Raw genomic sequence first — 19858 nt, forward strand, 5'->3', positions numbered from 1 at the left:
CCCTGAAAATGAGTGTACAGGCAGAGAAACCTACAAAACATCAAACAGCATTTTGAGTTTTATAAATAGCAGCATTAAGTGTAGGGTCAGCATGGGTTAACTCACTGTAAGATATTAGCTCCAATTTCAGACATCCGCTTCGGAAAAAAAGCATAAAAACAAAAGAGACCATAAAGCTTCAGGATGATGCTAGAGTCAGAAACCACAGTTAGAGGTTCATGCTGGAACAGGGAAGGCCACTCACACATGAGATTTTAAAAGGTATATAAAATTTTCATAAGCAAAAGTATTTTCTCTTGTTGGAGAGCATGAGTAGGGACCATGAGTTTCCTTAACAACCAGCAAGGAACCCAGTAAAGGTCTTCTCCACTTCCCCACAAATGGACCGCATGACCACCATCAATGGGCCCCAAGTGATCACATCTACTATGTGCCCCCCTTGACCTATCCATTCTCAGCACAGCTCTAATGTGACCTTGTGCTGCAAGATTTCCTGCCTGGCAAGTAGCCAGCCTGTTAATTGGATGGGAAGCTGACAGAAAAAAATGAAAGATGCCCTGTAAAAAACTACACGACGTTCAGGAAACTTGTACAATAGATCCTGTTTGTTGGGGGGAGGGGGGGGCATTGCATCTTTTCAAGGAAAATTATGCAAAAAGAAATATTTGGAGCAGTGCAAAATACACAGCAATGGGGAGAGAAAAATTCACTGTGATAAGTAATGGGCTGCACAAGCTAAGAGCCAACATAGGCACACTTATTCCATTCTGTGCTGTCCATTTCTGTGGTAAAGTCTCTTAATAAATGCAGTGAAAATCCAATAAAACGTTTAAGTTATGGAGGGGAGTGATGACTGCTCCACATTTTTATCTAATGCCCAAGACGCTGAGGAAATTATTGAAAAAAATCAACTCTCTCCATAATACAAGTGAGTGAAGATGTGAACTGGGCACAAGCCAGCCAGGGGTGTTCTGTCATTTAACATGAATGCAGTCTGGCAAGTGGGCCAGCTGGAAACCCTCTGCCATTGATTCTTAGAGAAGTAAACAACACGCAAAGTTATTGAGTGCATCTATACTCAAACAAGATGGTGTAATAGGAAGGGACCCTTTTGAACCTGTCACACTCAGGGTTAAGCAGAGTGATCCAGTATATTTCCATACTAAAGGAGCACATAGCCGATTACATTGTTTTTTTCCTCAAATGTGCCCCATGTGGAAAGTGGAAAACAAAAGTTGTTCAAGTTGAGCTGAAAGTATTTTCAAAAGAACATCAGTGACAAGTTAATGCCCTGACATGGATGGCCAGTGCAAACATCAATCGCTCTCGCTTTCTTCCCTGTGGTGGTAGTGGGGGCGGGCGGAGAAAAACTGTGGGAGAATATAGGATTTCTTCACAAAAACCTTTTCATGCATTTCCACTTCAATAGGGAAGCAAGTTACACAACTCTTGATTCTCAGTTATGAAAGCTTACGATAGATTGGCAGATTCTGGAATGTTCCGTCGTTCTCGCTGATTCAGCCGTTTGTAAAAAAAGGAGCTGAAAATGTGCACTCTATCTGCATCCTGCTGTTTGATCTTTTCAAGTACTAAATACCTGCAGAGTTACAAAAAAAGGGCAGGACAAATCAATGAATTATTGAATCCGTATTTATTATAGCTAAGTTCCCTCAACATACGCTGCAAATGATCCAAAAAAAGTAACTTAGGCCTTGACATCGAGTGAAGATATAAACCTGAAAATTGATATTACTTTGACCAATACACAATTAATGGAATAATTTTCCATAATTTTAGATCTCTTCCACATATATATATATATATAGTTGGAAATAATTCTACAAATATCTAAAATAAAGATCAATGTTGAAATTTGCATTTCCTTAATTTGTAAGTTATGTTTTTTCCTCCTTTCTGGGGGAACAGGGATCGGGGGTCTCTTGATTGGAAGCTGCATTCGCAAACATTACATCTGTCAAAGGGTATGCAACATCCAATGGACCTTCGATGAGATTTTTTGTAGATTTTGTCACAAATTAAGCATTGGAAGAGATTCATTATTGAAATGTGGCAACTGAAATCTGTCAAGACCTCAAGCCACCTACTGGTCACCACTGGCTTCCTTTACTTTATATATTTCAGTTTCCTTCATACCATTTCTTCTTCTCTTGTTTCAATGACTGACACAGTCCTGTCTAAGTTAGAAATTTACAATTTTTAAGTCCCTTTCCAGTCACTGATCATATAGAATTATAGAATCCCTATAGTGCAGAGAGAGGCCATTCTGCCCATCGGGTCTGCACCAACTCTCCGAAAGAGTATCCCACCCAAGCCCTCCCCTCCGCCCTATCCCCGTAACCTCATACATTTACCATGGCTAATCCACCAAACCTACACATCTTTGGACACTAAGGGACAATTTAGCATGGCCAATCTACCTAACCTGCACATCTTTGGTCTGCGGGAGGAAACCGGAGCACTGTGGGAGGAAACCCACGCAGAAATGGGGAGAATGTGCAAACTCCAGTCAACCAAGGTTGTTACTTAACCCAGGTCCCTGGCACTGTGAGGCAGCCGTGCTAACCACTGTGTCACCATGCCACCCTTATATGGTCTAGCCTGGCATTCTAGTATTGCATTGCTGCTATGCAATTGATTTGCTGGGGTGGAGCTTTATCATCTGTTTTGTTTTGGTCATTCAAGTGGATGCCAAAGATCCCATAATGAAATTTGAGAAATTTAACTGGTGACCTGGCCAAATTTCCTTCCAGCTACCAAAACAGATCACATCATTAATTTCATTGCTATTGTCGGGTCTGCACATAAAAGAAAGAGTCCATTCTTTTTGCTCATTGGAAACAATTCATTGTATGTAAAGTACCTTGAGATGTATTAGGATGCACTGTTTAAAACAGTAACTGCACTTAAGAAAGTAATTAATTATCTGGAAAGCAGTTAGGACGTCCCAAGGTGATGAAAGTCTCTTTATAAATGCTAATTCTTTCTTTAACCTTTTTCAAATTCACCGGAGTATTGTCCTGGTATTAGTGTTATTGCACAATTGCAGTCATTTCCCTGCGCAGTGACTAATGAGAAATCCTCCAACACTTCAGAGCTCGACAAAATATAAAGCAAATTACATGAAGAACTTTCAGACAGTGCCACCTTGTGACAGGAATTATGTACTTCTACATATGGGTAAAATACTAAAGCACAGTGGAACTTGCATATTGGAGAGGACAAGTAACAAAATCATTTATTTTGAATATGGATCTGCACGGTTATTGGAAGAATTTGTTGCTGCACCAGGAGCTGGGGTGGGAGAATGGGGAGGAGGAGCCGGGAGCGAGCGAGAAACTCAGAAGTCTGGATTTGCCCACATGATGTGGAGTTTTAACTGGAGGGTGCAACAGGGTTGGTGATGGGGACACAATCACCAACAGGAAAGTCATGAAGGACTCCTGGCCCTTCCTTACCAGAACCAACGTCAAGAAGATACTTTCCTTCTTCCCAAATTGTCTTCACTGTCAGTGGTCCCAGAAATCCAGACAGCCACAATTAGACTCGCAAAGCAGGTTAAATCTGAAATTTCCAACCTTTTTAACATATTTACCCCCTCCAGAGAGCCAGGTTGGCTTCCACCTCAACCTCAGTAAAACCTGGCAGTCAGCGGGATGGAGTTTGGGGGCGGATGGTGTGTGCAATGGACAATATCAGTGGGTTATTGCTTGGCGCTGTTGCTTTTTTCAAACACTGAGCTGCGGGGATGGTTGGTTGAGTATCCCTAGGGATTGTTTCATAATACTTGTGTTGATGAATGTATGTTATTTTTCAGAATAACTGGGAGCCTTTAAGGTGAACTGCTGACTAGTTTTGTGGTTTGGGCTCCCTTGTGTGCAGCTGTGTAAGGTGATGAACCATCTGGATGCTCACATGTGTGTGTATTTTGCAGTGTCTTACCTACCAGGAACCAATCTCAGCAATATAGATTTCATCCCAAATAGAATAAAATGTCCTTTCATGGAAATGGTCATTCAAAATGCAGTGTTACCCATTATCAACTAGAGGTTAAATGGATTATTCTAGAATATACCACCCAGCTCTCTAAACATTAACCCTTAAGGGGTGTACCAACTAATTACACATCACTTGGGGGCGGCACGGTGGCACAGTGGTTAGGGCGGCACGGTGGCACAGTGGTTAGGGCGGCACGGTAGCACAGTGGTTAGGGCGGCACGGTAGCACAGTGGTTAGGGCGGCACGGTAGCACAGTGGTTCGGGCGGCACGGTAGCACAGTGGTTCGGGCGGCACGGTAGCACAGTGGTTCGGGCGGCACGGTAGCACAGTGGTTCGGGCGGCACGGTAGCACAGTGGTTCGGGCGGCACGGTAGCACAGTGGTTCGGGCGGCACGGTAGCACAGTGGTTCGGGCGGCACGGTAGCACAGTGGTTCGGGCGGCACGGTAGCACAGTGGTTCGGGCGGCACGGTAGCACAGTGGTTCGGGCGGCACGGTAGCACAGTGGTTCGGGCGGCACGGTAGCACAGTGGTTCGGGCGGCACGGTAGCACAGTGGTTCGGGCGGCACGGTAGCACAGTGGTTCGGGCGGCACGGTAGCACAGTGGTTCGGGCGGCACGGTAGCACAGTGGTTCGGGCGGCACGGTAGCACAGTGGTTCGGGCGGCACGGTAGCACAGTGGTTAGGGCGGCACGGTAGCACAGTGGTTCGGGCGGCACGGTAGCACAGTGGTTCGGGCGGCACGGTAGCACAGTGGTTAGGGCGGCACGGTAGCACAGTGGTTCGGGCGGCACGGTAGCACAGTGGTTAGGGCGGCACGGTAGCACAGTGGTTAGGGCGGCACGGTAGCACAGTGGTTAGGGCGGCACGGTAGCACAGTGGGAGCGGCACGGTAGCACAGTGGTTAGGGCGGCACGGTAGCACAGTGGTTAGGGCGGCACGGTAGCACAGTGGTTAGGGCGGCACGGTAGCACAGTGGTTAGGGCGGCACGGTAGCACAGTGGTTAGGGCGGCACGGTAGCACAGTGGTTAGGGCGGCACGGTAGCACAGTGGTTAGGGCGGCACGGTGGCACAGTGGTTAGGGCGGCACGGTGGCACAGTGGTTAGGGCGGCACGGTGGCACAGTGGTTAGGGCGGCACGGTGGCACAGTGGTTAGGGCGGCACGGTGGCACAGTGGTTAGGGCGGCACGGTGGCACAGTGGTTAGGGCGGCACGGTGGCACAGTGGTTAGGGCGGCACGGTGGCACAGTGGTTAGGGCGGCACGGTGGCACAGTGGTTAGGGCGGCACGGTAGCACAGTGGTTAGGGCGGCACGGTAGCACAGTGGTTAGGGCGGCACGGTAGCACAGTGGTTAGGGCGGCACGGTAGCACAGTGGTTAGGGCGGCACGGTAGCACAGTGGTTAGGGCGGCACGGTAGCACAGTGGTTAGGGCGGCACGGTAGCACAGTGGTTAGGGCGGCACGGTAGCACAGTGGAGCGGCACGGTAGCACAGTGGAGCGGCACGGTAGCACAGTGGAGCGGCACGGTAGCACAGTGGAGCGGCACGGTAGCACAGTGGAGCGGCACGGTAGCACAGTGGAGCGGCACGGTAGCACACTGGGAGCGGCACGGTAGCACAGTGGGAGCGGCACGGTAGCACAGTGGGAGCGGCACGGTAGCACAGTGGGAGCGGCACGGTAGCACAGTGGGAGCGGCACGGTAGCACAGTGGGAGCGGCACGGTAGCACAGTGGGAGCGGCACGGTAGCACAGTGGGAGCGGCACGGTAGCACAGTGGGAGCGGCACGGTAGCACAGTGGGAGCGGCACGGTAGCACAGTGGGAGCGGCACGGTAGCACAGTGGGAGCGGCACGGTAGCACAGTGGGAGCGGCACGGTAGCACAGTGGGAGCGGCACGGTAGCACAGTGGGAGCGGCACGGTAGCACAGTGGGAGCGGCACGGTAGCACAGTGGGAGCGGCACGGTAGCACAGTGGGAGCGGCACGGTAGCACAGTGGGAGCGGCACGGTAGCACAGTGGGAGCGGCACGGTAGCACAGTGGGAGCGGCACGGTAGCACAGTGGGAGCGGCACGGTAGCACAGTGGGAGCGGCACGGTAGCACAGTGGGAGCGGCACGGTAGCACAGTGGGAGCGGCACGGTAGCACAGTGGGAGCGGCACGGTAGCACAGTGGGAGCGGCACGGTAGCACAGTGGGAGCGGCACGGTAGCACAGTGGGAGCGGCACGGTAGCACAGTGGGAGCGGCACGGTAGCACAGTGGGAGCGGCACGGTAGCACAGTGGGAGCGGCACGGTAGCACAGTGGGAGCGGCACGGTAGCACAGTGGGAGCGGCACGGTAGCACAGTGGGAGCGGCACGGTAGCACAGTGGGAGCGGCACGGTAGCACAGTGGGAGCGGCACGGTAGCACAGTGGGAGCGGCACGGTAGCACAGTGGGAGCGGCACGGTAGCACAGTGGGAGCGGCACGGTAGCACAGTGGGAGCGGCACGGTAGCACAGTGGGAGCGGCACGGTAGCACAGTGGGAGCGGCACGGTAGCACAGTGGGAGCGGCACGGTAGCACAGTGGGAGCGGCACGGTAGCACAGTGGGAGCGGCACGGTAGCACAGTGGGAGCGGCACGGTAGCACAGTGGGAGCGGCACGGTAGCACAGTGGGAGCGGCACGGTAGCACAGTGGGAGCGGCACGGTAGCACAGTGGGAGCGGCACGGTAGCACAGTGGGAGCGGCACGGTAGCACAGTGGGAGCGGCACGGTAGCACAGTGGGAGCGGCACGGTAGCACAGTGGGAGCGGCACGGTAGCACAGTGGGAGCGGCACGGTAGCACAGTGGGAGCGGCACGGTAGCACAGTGGGAGCGGCACGGTAGCACAGTGGGAGCGGCACGGTAGCACAGTGGGAGCGGCACGGTAGCACAGTGGGAGCGGCACGGTAGCACAGTGGGAGCGGCACGGTAGCACAGTGGGAGCGGCACGGTAGCACAGTGGGAGCGGCACGGTAGCACAGTGGGAGCGGCACGGTAGCACAGTGGGAGCGGCACGGTAGCACAGTGGGAGCGGCACGGTAGCACAGTGGGAGCGGCACGGTAGCACAGTGGGAGCGGCACGGTAGCACAGTGGGAGCGGCACGGTAGCACAGTGGGAGCGGCACGGTAGCACAGTGGGAGCGGCACGGTAGCACAGTGGGAGCGGCACGGTAGCACAGTGGGAGCGGCACGGTAGCACAGTGGGAGCGGCACGGTAGCACAGTGGGAGCGGCACGGTAGCACAGTGGGAGCGGCACGGTAGCACAGTGGTTAGGGCGGCACGGTAGCACAGTGGTTAGGGCGGCACGGTAGCACAGTGGTTAGGGCGGCACGGTAGCACAGTGGTTAGGGCGGCACGGTAGCACAGTGGTTAGGGCGGCACGGTAGCACAGTGGTTAGGGCGGCACGGTAGCACAGTGGTTAGGGCGGCACGGTAGCACAGTGGTTAGGGCGGCACGGTAGCACAGTGGTTAGGGCGGCACGGTAGCACAGTGGTTAGGGCGGCACGGTAGCACAGTGGTTAGGGCGGCACGGTAGCACAGTGGTTAGGGCGGCACGGTAGCACAGTGGTTAGGGCGGCACGGTAGCACAGTGGTTAGGGCGGCACGGTAGCACAGTGGTTAGGGCGGCACGGTAGCACAGTGGTTAGGGCGGCACGGTAGCACAGTGGTTAGGGCGGCACGGTAGCACAGTGGTTAGGGCGGCACGGTAGCACAGTGGTTAGGGCGGCACGGTAGCACAGTGGTTAGGGCGGCACAGTAGCACAGTGGTTAGGGCGGCACGGTAGCACAGTGGTTAGCACTGCTGCTTCACAGCACTAAGGGCCCGGGTTCGATCCCCGGCTTGAGTCACTGTCTGTGTGGAGTTTGCACATTCTCCCCGTGTCTGCTTGGTTTCCTCCGGTTTCCTCCCACACTCTGAAGGACGTGCTGGTTAGGTGCATTGACCTGAACAGGCACTGGACTGCGGTAACTAGGGGAATTTCACAGTAATTTCATTGCAGTGTAAGCCTTACTTGTGACTAATAAATAAACTTTCACTTTCACTTCTCAACCAGGCACGTGAAAAGGCAATCAACAAAAAAGTGATTTAAACATAGCTTCAAAATGGAAGACAAAGCAATGAAATGGGCAGAGACAAGAATGTAAAGTTGAAGATATGAGAAGACCATTTGGAATTTAAGAAAGCAGAAAATTCAGCCAGTGAGCCAATTCTGCTCTGCTGTTCAATCAACCTCAACTTCATTTACCCTCCTTTGATCCATATCCTTTAATCTCAGTCTTTAAAAAAATTAGCTGAATATACAGAACCTTTTGGGGAAAGTGAATTTCAGATTTCCCTGACTCTTTGAATGAAGTCCTTACTAATTTTACTCCTAAAACGTAGCCCTAAAGAGCAGAAGCAGGCCATTTGGCACATCGAGTTTGCACCAACTCACCGAAGAAGCATCCAACCATGACCCTACCCCTGTAATCCCAGATATTTACCCTGCTAATCCTCCTAACCTGCACATCTGGGCCCCACTGTGGCTGGCACTGCTGCCCCACAGCTCTGGTTTCCTCCCACAGTCCTGGTTTCCTCCCACAGTCCAAACATGAGTGGGTTAGGTGGATTGGCCATGCTAAATTGCCCCTTAGTGTCAGGGGGAGTTGCTGGGTAAATGCATGGGGTTATTGGGATAAGGGCTGGGTGGGATTGTAGTCGATGCAGACCCGATGGACCGAATGGCCTCCTTCTGCACTGTAGGATTCTATAATTCTATGATCTTTGGGCTGTGAGGAAACTGGAGCACCTGGAGGAAACCCACGCAGACACGGGGAGAACATGCAAACTCCACACAGTCGCCCAAGGCCGGAATTGGACCCAGGCCCATGGCATTGTGAGGCAGCAGTGTTAACCACAGTGTTAAGCCGCCCTAAATCTAACACCTTTCAAAATTATTCTAAACTCAAGAGGCTTTATGTAACCTGCCCTCAGAATTTCACCCTTTAAACCCCTGTATGCAGCCCCAGCTTCTGGTGAATCCGTGTTGTCTCCTTTCCAAGTACAGTATGCATCTTTACAGAGGTGCAGCGCCAAAAGTTGAATGCAGTATTCCAAATGGATTCTAATTGAGGCTCTGTACAATTGAAGCAAAGCTTTCTGTCTTCTGCATTACAACCCTTTCGAGACTGACATTCCACAAACCTTTTGATTACATTTTCTATCTGTGCTCTAACTTTTAGTGATGCATACATGACCACATCTAGCTTCACAGCTCCTAGCGTCTCACCATTATGAAATTATTACAATTTGTCTTTCTCTGATCTAAAGTGAATGACCTCACATTTCACACCAATCTGCCACATTTTGTCCACATACTTCGTATGCCTTTGCAACTTCCTGTTTCTATCTACAAACCTCATTGTTCCTCCATATTTAGTGTCCTCTGCAATCTTGAGTATACAAGTCTGTATTCATTCATGAGATACATACAGTGAAGATACATAGTGACAAGTTAATGCTCCTATGTGGGACCCTCAAGAGCCCCACTTACCACATTAATTGGCACATCAAAACTCATCATGCTAATAAAGTTTATCCAACCAAAAATCCAATTACAATTTGAATGCCAAATATCTGATCTCACTTCAAGGAACATATTTAGGTATAGGTTTGAATTATATTTTTCAACAAATTTATTTTTGTCATCATTAGTATCAAGTTATGCCATTCCAAATTCAGTGTGCTTTCCATTTAAACCTTTTATGCATCTCAACTGCAAGGTAACCAGAGTTACTTACTTTAAATAGAAGTCTATGATAACATCATTCAAGAATTCTCCCTCTTTCAGACAATAGAGATCTTCATTAGTCACAGATATGCCACCCTTAGATGGAGGAGGTGGGTAAACAATCAACCTGGTACAAACAGAACCAAATTTGGAACCATAAAATTTATTGAATGATGGAAATATGTGGCAAATATAGGTAATGTCTTATAATAGATAGTGCAACACTTAAAAATACAGAATTAAAACCATCCCTTGGTATAGCTTTTTTTAATGTGCATAAAAGCACTCTATGAAATCCATAGAGGATAGGGGAGGTGATGGCCAGTGATATTATCACTTGACTATTATTCCAGAAACTCAGCTAATGTTCTGGGGACCCCGGGGTTCGAATCCCGCCACGGCAGATGGTGGAATTTTAATTCAATCAAAAATATCTGGGAATTAAAAATCTACTGATGACCATGAAACCACTTTTTGTTGTCGGAAAAACCCATCTGGTTCACTAATATCCTTTAGGGAAGGAAATCTGCCGTCCTTACCAGGTCTGGCCTACATGTGACTCCAGAGCCACAGCAATATGGTTGACTCTCAATTGCCCACCAAGGGCAACTAGGGATGGCAATAAATGCTGGCCAGCCAGTGACACCCACGAATTAATAAAATAAAAGGCAATAAAGAAATGTTCTTTGGGTCAGAAACTCTCCTGACTGACGTTATGGAAGGGCGATAAGGGGAGGAAAACAGAACAAAAACCCAAGAAAGAAAATTCTGGCAGCACAAAGTAGGATTAGGGTTCGGCTGCTGAAGTCTCTTCTGCTTTTTCTTGCTCTATGGGGAGATATTTGGCCTCTGCTAAACCCTCTTTGTAATAACAACACTGAATTTGGTATTCAACGACATGGGGGATTTGAACCCCCATATAACCCTACTCATTTTATGCACACATATCTACTCTAACAAGTCAACTGTCAATTATTTTCAGAAAGAATATTTCCCTTACCTCCAAAACGTTTTAACGTTCCATGACTGAAAGCCATAAACTGGACTAGTGGCTCACTTTAACAGCATATAATCATCCACGCCATCATTGTGAATTAAACACTAGTTTTGTTTCATAGGTCTTTACTCAATTACTGTGCTTCTTCCTCTCAACTTAACAGACTTACTTTTCAATAGGACCCGTAAAGGAAGTATGGGATGTTCCCAAACTATCATCACTTGAAAGGGCAGTGTTCCTCAAACAATATTTGGGGGGCACCTAGAAATTAGATTTAAAACACAAATCACACACTGGAAGAGAAGAAAATCGAAGGGGGAGAAAACAAGTTGCTGTTACTGTACTTAATTCTTTAAAATGGACCAATTCCAGATTCTACAGACTAAAATGACATATCCAGTAAAATTACTGCAAGGCCTCTCCCACTCAGAATATTTAGGTAAAACTATGTAACCTTTGCTCTTCTCAACCACATATCCTGTATCTATCTTTAACTCCTATCTTGGAGGAGCCCAATGCCTTTCATATCCAAGGAAAATGGAAATTCATAACTTTTTTTCAGCTAATTACAATTTATAAACACAAAACGTATCCAATGCTGCTTAGTATTAAATTTTGTTAACTTGCTGACTCATCCAGGAGAAAACCTACATTCACTAACTTGGTAGTAAAAGTTAAGGTTGACAACACAAAGATTTTACTTCTGCATCATTACATCTTGTGTACCATTCGCAACAGCTCCAGGCTTTTTAAACTTGAGGAGCAGCATTAATTGTTTTCATAAAAAGCCTTCAAACGCATAAGCAGTGAGATCTCACTGAGGGAGCAGGAAAAACTGCAAAAAAGAGCCTCATTTCCAAGGTAGTACATGACTTCAAACTCTCTCTGGTTCAGGAGTTTTTTTATTATATATACCTATGTACGTGCATACTGAATGTGTGTATTTTATATGTGTATCCTGCATGTATGTAAAGTATATATATTACATGGAGATAGATATATATACACACACTCACACAAACATCCATGTAATACATCATACTTATAATGAAAGATATAGGATTGTTCAAAGATTGTTTTATATGTTTTTATAAAATTGTATAGCACGAGTGAGGCCAAGGCATAACGACTTGCATCTTGATCACTTGATTAGTATTTTCAACTAAAGAAGTGTACAAGTGAAAAAGAATGTAGCTGAGTCCAATGCTGCTATTCCATTCCTGGTAGAAATTACATTCAAAATGAAGAACAGGAGCAGCATTTCTTCAGTAATGAGGTTCCCCTCTTCCCAATAAATTTTCTTGAGGGTGCCAATTCCTGTTTAAATGGATTTTCAGGCACTGGGAGCATACCCTATATCTTTCAGGAGAAGCCATTCTTCATATCAGAGTCAACAGGATAAGAAAAAATTGACACTTATAAGGCACCTTTCATGACCTCAGAGCATCTCCCCATTTGCACCCTAGGAAGACTTTAAACTAGAATTACAGTCGTAGGGAATGCAGTAGCCAATTTTCACACACTAATCTCTTACAAACAACAATGAAATAAATGATCAAATAGATGTTCCGATCATGTCTTTTTGGTGTTGGTTGGAGGATACATACTGGCCAGCACTCATACCAAGTGAATTCTCCTACTCTTCTTTGACCATTGCCATAGGATTTTTTATCTTAGCTATTAAAATTATATTTTATTATAGGCTATCCTTCATAAAAGGATATACACCGTAGACAGCATGTAAGTTTTACCAGATTGATTCCTGGGATGAGAAGGCTGTCCTACGAGAAGAGATTGATTAGAATGTACTCTCTGAAGCTTAGAAGAATGAGAAGTGATCTTTGCAAAACGTAAGGTTCCGAAAGTGCTTGGCTGAGTGGATGCTGAAAGGGTGTTTCCCTTGACCAAAGAGTCTCCGGTTAAGGAGTTAGTTATTTGGTCGAGATTAATTAGTCGAGATGAGGAGAAATGTCTTCATTCAATAGGCTGCGAATCTTTGAAATTCTTTAGCCCATAGGGCTGTGGATGTTCCAATGAGCATCAAGCTTCAAGCCTACGATCAATAGATTTTTGGTGGCATGTAAGCCAAAGGGAAGGCAAGCAGGATTTGATATAGATCTACCAACAGAAACAGTGATCAACTCTCTTTGGTCATCAGTCCAGATACAATCAGATTGGTAAACACTGGGACCAGTCTATGTTTACATTCCATTCTTCCTTCCTACATAAATCCACTTCTTACACCCAAGGCTGAGGAATTCTTCACCACCTGGCAGCATATTTAACTTCAAGAAGCTTGCACTTGGAATAACTGGAGATATTTATCTTTTACCATGCTAATGCGACAATACTAAACCTCTCTTTCAAGGAGAAAGACCAAGTGATCTCAGCCGTTCTTATTTTCTGACAGCATTCCCATTGTTCTTCAGATTTTTCACAGAATTCCAATCCTCGCGTTCCTTCCATTCTCAATTGGTCCAAACTAAATATTGGCCATACTATTATTTTTCTGTCCCAGGAGCACTACAGTTAACTTCAGCAGCCAAAAGATTCATGGGTTCGGAGTTGTGTATTGAGGAATTATCAGACACTACCACGAAAGCTCATGTGAAACACCTGTGCAGTACTCCAAGAGTGCTGCACCATTGATGGTGCTGCCATTTAGGTGGGGCATTAAAAGGAGATCTTGTCTGTGCTTTTAGATGGACATAAAAGGTCCCATGTCACTATTTCACAGAAAGGGGGAGCTCTCAACATTTTAGCTACTGCTATCCTGCCACCAATATTATTTTAAAAAATTCTGGTCCCACATTGCTATCTGGGGACCTTACTGTGTGCTAATTGTCATATTTCTTACAATGCAACAGTGACTGCAAGTACTCCTTTAGGGAATGTACTGAGGTCATGATAGTCTCTATACAAGTCCAAATAGAAACATTTTCTATCAATAGGATTCTAATTATGTTGGCATTCAAATCACATCCTGAGTACTGTATACGTCTGGTCATCTAATTACAGTAAGGATGATGACAGCTCTTGAAAGGCAAACAATAAGGAAGATTGCAACAGTCAAAAATTTAAGTTCTGTGAAAATTTAAGAATATTGTAAGTTCCTCCCTTCCACCTGAGATAGGAGGTACTTTGAGATGGTAGAATTCAAGTTTTCAAAATCATAAAGGGAAGGAGTCAGCCAACTGCTCATGGCGATGCAAAGTTCAAAAACCTGCGGATTCATGTTGTGAATGAGCAAGTAACCTTTTCTGTTCCTAACGTTTCTTATAAGCTGGTTCCCTGCCTTTCAAAGACCTTATTGAAACCCGTGTAATGTGAGTTCAACAAGGTGTCATAAGATGAAAGTCTGTCAGTTTGCACTCAGCACACACCCAAGTTTGTAGAGGCATAGAAGAACCAAGATGCATCAACTTTATATCTCTATTATTTGTTTGGGTTTGTTTGTTTTTTTATCAGATATCTGCAAAACAAGTTCATCAATGGAAATAAACTAGAGTAGTACAATACATGCTTACCCTGTTGTCTTTAACTAATAGATTCCCGGTGTTATGTTCCTCTAGGTTCTGTGTAAATAGAAGAAGCCTGTTGTTTGCTTCATGAAATGATATGGTGACAAAAAAGTTTGGAATACTGTTCTTTTTGCCAATTTCCATTAAAATCGTTTCAAAAATAACCGTTGCTTGAAGATCCGGAACAGATTCAAAAATTAGGACAATGTACCGTTCATCAGTAGCTGTAAAGTACAACACAAATGCTGTTCAATGTATGCCAACAAAAATAGCTACGTTGAGGTTTTTTCATGCAATGCCAGCTGTTTTCTGTATAGTTACTGTAATATTATGAAAGAAATACAATTAATGCACATTGATTTTTAAAAGGTAATGATTAATTGCTACATTGGTGGTTTCTTGAAGAAGTTAAGGGAATTTTAAGCATGAAGAGGAAGATGGTTAATAAAAACTAGCAGTGTTTTCACAGCACCTTCTGTGGAGGAGATTGCACTAAGACATTCAACAGAAGTGTGAGGGGAAGTGGCTACTGAGCTGAAGGAGATGAAATTCAAGAGAAAGACAACTTTTAGAGGTTAGGTCAATCTTGAAGAAATAGGCTGAATGTTTTGGAAAATGTTCATGGATGGTATGTATATGGACTGCCAGAAGACATTTGATAAAGCCCCAGGTAAGGGACTGCTGGTTGAAGCTGAAATTCATGGAGTTAAAGGTAAATTGATGACCTGGTTAGGAAATTGTTGAGCAGCAGGTGATAGTGGGGAAAATGAGCAGGCATTCGACATGGCAGGATGCGACTAGTGGTGTCATGCAACAATGTGTGTTGAGGCCCCAATTATTCATTGTATTTAATAATGACTAAGATGACATGGTAGAAACCCACATATCTAAGTTTTCCGATGACAGAATGATAAGTGGTATTACAACTGTTGATGGAAGCATTTTTTTTTAGGGTTGTTGATAGATCAAGTGAATGGGGAAAACAATGGATTTCAACGTAGGTAAGTAAGAGGTCATCCATTTTGGAGCTATACAATAAATCAGTATATTTTCTAAAGGGTGAAAATGTAGTAGTAAATGTCCAAAGATGCACAGATCATTAACATGTCAAGAACAGATACATATAATAATCTAAAGAGCTAATGACATTTTGGTCTTTAGATATAAAGGACGAGAATACAATCGATTAAAAATCATGTCACAGCTTTGCAAAGCACTGATTAGACCGCAACTAAAGTCTGTGCTCAGTTCTGAGCACAATGTCGTGGAAAGGAGTTATTAGTGCAGCACAGATTTGCTAGAATGATACCTGGACTCCAAGGATTGAACTATGTAGCGAGATTATGAAAACTACGGTTGCAGTCATTTGAATTTACAATGTTAAAGGTGATTTCATTGACACCTTCAAGATAGTAAGTGGAACTGCTGGGTAAAGGGAGATAAACCATCCAATTAGAGGGAATTTGGGAAAGTGACATCACTGTTAATGCAGAGGAAGGTATCACATCACAAAAGGGGACAGTAGGAGCAAGTTAATTAAATGCTTAACCTAACCTAAGCATAAATTAAACTTGATCTGGTCATTGAGATTTAATGTTAGGTCTGGTAATTTCAGCTGCTCATCCAATCAATGGAGGCATGGCAAATCACTTTAGACCCATCAAGTGCTTATCTGTACCATGTAGGAACTTCAGCACCTGCAATCCCTACGTCCTGGAAGAAACAATGGGTACACCACCACCACCCCATTACCAGTGGTTAGCACTGCTGCCTCACAGCGCCAGGCGCCTAGGCTCAATTCCAGCCTCAGGTGCTTGTCTGTATGGAGTTTGCATGTTCTCACTGTGTATGCGTGGGTTTCCTCTGGCTGCTCCGATTTCCTCCCACAGTCCGAAAGATGTGCAGGTTAGGTTGATTGGCCATACTAAATTGCTCCTTAGTGTCAGGGGGACTGGCAAAGATAAATATGTGGGGTTATGGGGATAGGGCCTGGGTGGAATTGTTGTTGGTGCAGGCTCCTGCATTGTAGGGGTTCTATGATTGTATTCTACCTACAAGCCTCCATCCATGTCGCACACCATCCTGACTTGGAACTATAGTTTGTTCCTTCACTGTTACTGGGTAATTTCCTAACTATATGTGGACTGCAGTGGTTCAAGAAGGTAGCTCATGATCATTATCTTCTCAAGTACAATTAGAGACAGAAAACAAATGCTAGCCTTGCCAGTGATGCTCATATCCCATGAATGAATTTAAATGCCATCAGCTAGCTAAAGGAACTATAGCTGAGAGTTTTGGGCTTTGAACAGCAATACAACCGAGAGGCTGACAGCTACATGGATAAAATATTTCAGGTGTCACTCAGCAACTTAACTGTGTGTGCACATGTAGATATCTGTGGAGATTGTAACATTTAAGGTGCAGGACGTTCCAATGCTTGTTACATTGATCCTGCCTAGTAACAAGGGTGGGACCCTCAGAGCGTTTTGATAGGTCACCATAACAGTTCAAGGGTCAGTGAACAATGTTTCTGGAGGCGGTCAATTTCGGGAGAGTCAGGGGGCTGGGAAAGAAGTCCTGTTAATCGAAGCCCTGATAATCAGAGAGGTCTCTGGGAAGTCCTGTTAATCAAAGTGGTCTCTGGGAAGTCCTGGTAATTGAAGAGGGCTCAGAGAAAGCCCTTGGAGTCACATACCGCTGGAGAGAGCCGGGAGACAGGAAATTGGTGAAGCACAAGGCCAGTGCCAGCTCAGTGAAGCTAGCTGTCCAGCGCAGAGCTGAAATTACACCAGTAAGTGGAGGCTAAAATATAGACTCAGGAATCCAGGGAGAATGAATCTCAGAAGGCGAGATTGAAACTCTGTGCGGTGGGCCATTGTTAAAGCTGTCCGAGTGGAAGCAAATTCCAAGGAGAGATCTTCAAAGGTGAAGCTGGAAATACCTTGTGACACAGAATCTCAATGAAATTGTCTGATTTGGTGCTTACCAACTTCTGGGTAGGTTTTTGAGAAATCAATAGACTCTGTCATGGTTGCACTTGTCATTTGCTCTGTAGTGTGGTGTGCCTGACCACAGTTCATCTGTTAATTCACATTGCCAAGCAGGTAGGGGTGGATGAATATTTTGGGAACAGTGACCATAATTTAGTTAGTGCAGTTATGGAAAAAGGGCAAAGATAGACCAAGAATAAAAGTGTTTAATTGGGGAAAGGCCAGTTTTATTACACCGAGATGTGATTTGGGAAAAGTGGACTGGAAACAGCTACATGAAGGCAAATTATTGTCACAGCAATGGGAGGCATTCAAGGAGGAAAGAGAGGCTTCAGAACAAATAAAATCCCAGAAAGAAAAAGGGTGTTACCCAAATTTAGATGCCAGCCCCCACCAGATATCAAAAAGCATAGAGAGGAGAAGAACAAAAAAGGGAAGTTTATGTCAGATACAAAGAGCTCATTATTGTAGATACAAGGAGTGTAGACAGTACAGGATAGCAGTGAAAAATAAAAATTAGGAAAGCAAGGAGAGGGCTTGAAAAAAATATTGACAAGCAAAATAAAGGAAAATCCAAAGGCATTTTATAAATACATAACCAGCAAGAGATATAATGTCCTTGTTTAAGGTAAAAACAGTAACTTGTGTGGAGGTGGAAGAAGTGGGCTTAGTGAATATTTTGTATCTGTCTTTATCAAACAGGTGGATGCAGACATTAGTTAAGGAGGAAGAATGTGAAATACTGGATGGTATAAACAACCAGACAAGAAATATTTTGGGGTTTAACATCTTTGCAAAGGAATGAATCACCAGGCCCTGATGAAATGTTGCTAAGGGATGCAAGGGAGGTTCTGACCACAATTTTCCAATCCTCTCTGGTGGCAGGTGTGGTCACAGTAAGAAGTCTCACAACACCAGGTTAAAGTCCAACAGGTTTATTTGGTAGCACAAGCCACTAGCTTTTGGAGCGCTGCTCCTTCGTCAGGTAAGTGGGAGTTCTGTTCACAAACAGGGCATATAAAGACACAACTCAATTTATAAAATAATGGTTGGAATGTGAGTCTTTACAGGTAATCAAGTCTTAAAGGTACAGACAATGTGAGTGGAGAGAGGGTTAAGCACAGGTTAAAGAGATGTGTATTGTCTCCAGCTGTGGCAGGTGTGATGCCAGAGAATGTTAAACTTTGTACCATTGTTTTAAAAAAGGAAGGGATAAGCCAAATAATTACAAGCCTGTGGAGTCCTGCAGGGCTCAGTACTATGCCCATTGTTTCTTGGTATAAATTAATGATTTAGACATAAATATAGGAGAAATAATTGAAAAGTTTCCAGGTGATAGAAGAATTGGCAGTGTAGTTGATTGTGAGGAAGAAAGCTGTAGACTACAATGGACTGATTAGATGGGCAGAAAAGTAGCAAATTGAATTCAATCTGGAGAAGTCAATGGCTTGGGTCAATGCCAGGAGGAGGGGTAAGAAGCAATCGGGAAGACAATCCCCTGGGGCGGTTCCCCTCCATAATAGGTTTTCGGTGCTGGAGGCTACAGTTGAGGAGGAATCAACTGAGCATAGAGAGCAGATCTCTGGGGGTGAGCCGAGTGAGAAAGCTCAGGTGGTTAGGGGCTGTAAAAGACTGGGCCTTGTGATTGGGGACTCCACAATTAAGGGGACAGATAGGAGGGTCGGAACTAAAGGTAGGGACTCAGGGTTGGTGTGTTGCCTACCAGGGGCTGGGGTCCGGGATGTGTCTGACAGGGTATTCAGGACTCTTAGGGGGGAGGGAGATAAACCACAAGTTATTGTACATGTGGGGACACACGACATAGGGAGGATAGGGGAAGGGGATATTAGGCAGGGATTTATGGAGTTGGGGTGGAAACTAAAGGCCAAGACTGACAGAGTGGTTATCTCTGGACTCTTGCCTGTACCACGGGATAGTTTAGAGAGGAATAGGGAGAGGGAAGGTTTGAATTCATGGCTGAGGGGATGGTGCAGGAGGGAGGGGTTCAGGTACTTAAGCAATTGGGGCTCGTACTGGGGAAGGTGTGACCTCTATGAGAAGGATGGTCTACACCTTAATCAGAAGGGGACCAATATCCTGGGGGGTAAATTTGCTAAGGCCATGCAGGGAGGTTTAAACTGATTCGGGGGGGGGGGAGGGATCCTGAGTAGTGGGGCTGAAAGTGAGGGATGCATGGATGGGGACTGCAATGCACGGCATTGCAGAGGTGGGGTGGAGCAGGGTTTGAAATGTGTATACTTCAATGCCAGGAGTATTCGCAATAAAGTGGGTGAACTTGCAGCGTGGATCAGTACCTGGGACTTCGATGTTGTGGCTATTTCAGAGACATGGATAGAGCAGGGGCAGGAATGGATGCTGCAGGTCCCGGGGTTCAAATGTTTTAGTCGAAGTAGGGAAGGAGGTAGAAGAGGGGGAGGGGTAGCATTATTGGTCAGAGATTGTATCACAGTGTCAGAGAGGAGGTTTGATGAGGACTTATCTGTTGAGGTAGTATGGGCGGAGATTAGAA

The 19858-nt window shown here is 45.9% G+C and overlaps 1 protein-coding gene across 8 annotated transcripts in view; it reads right to left on the reverse strand.

The window, feature by feature from the left end:
- The window catches only part of senp6a (SUMO specific peptidase 6a), a 148722-nt gene that overhangs the window by 23946 nt on the left and 104918 nt on the right, over positions 1 to 19858 (reverse strand). For 7 of the 8 annotated variants that reach the window (XM_078230074.1, XM_078230071.1, XM_078230070.1 and 4 more), the window contains 4 exons: positions 14345 to 14562; positions 10987 to 11078; positions 9831 to 9947; positions 1475 to 1597 (listed from right to left, as the gene is read on the reverse strand). In XM_078230074.1, coding sequence (XP_078086200.1) covers positions 1475 to 1597; positions 9831 to 9947; positions 10987 to 11078; positions 14345 to 14562 — 550 coding nt within the window. The remainder of the gene's footprint in view (positions 1 to 1474; positions 1598 to 9830; positions 9948 to 10986; positions 11079 to 14344; positions 14563 to 19858) is intronic. The other variant, XM_078230072.1, reaches the window with a different exon arrangement.

Source organism: Mustelus asterias, chromosome 15 (assembly GCF_964213995.1).
Source record: "Mustelus asterias chromosome 15, sMusAst1.hap1.1, whole genome shotgun sequence".
Lineage (NCBI taxonomy): Eukaryota > Metazoa > Chordata > Chondrichthyes > Carcharhiniformes > Triakidae > Mustelus > Mustelus asterias.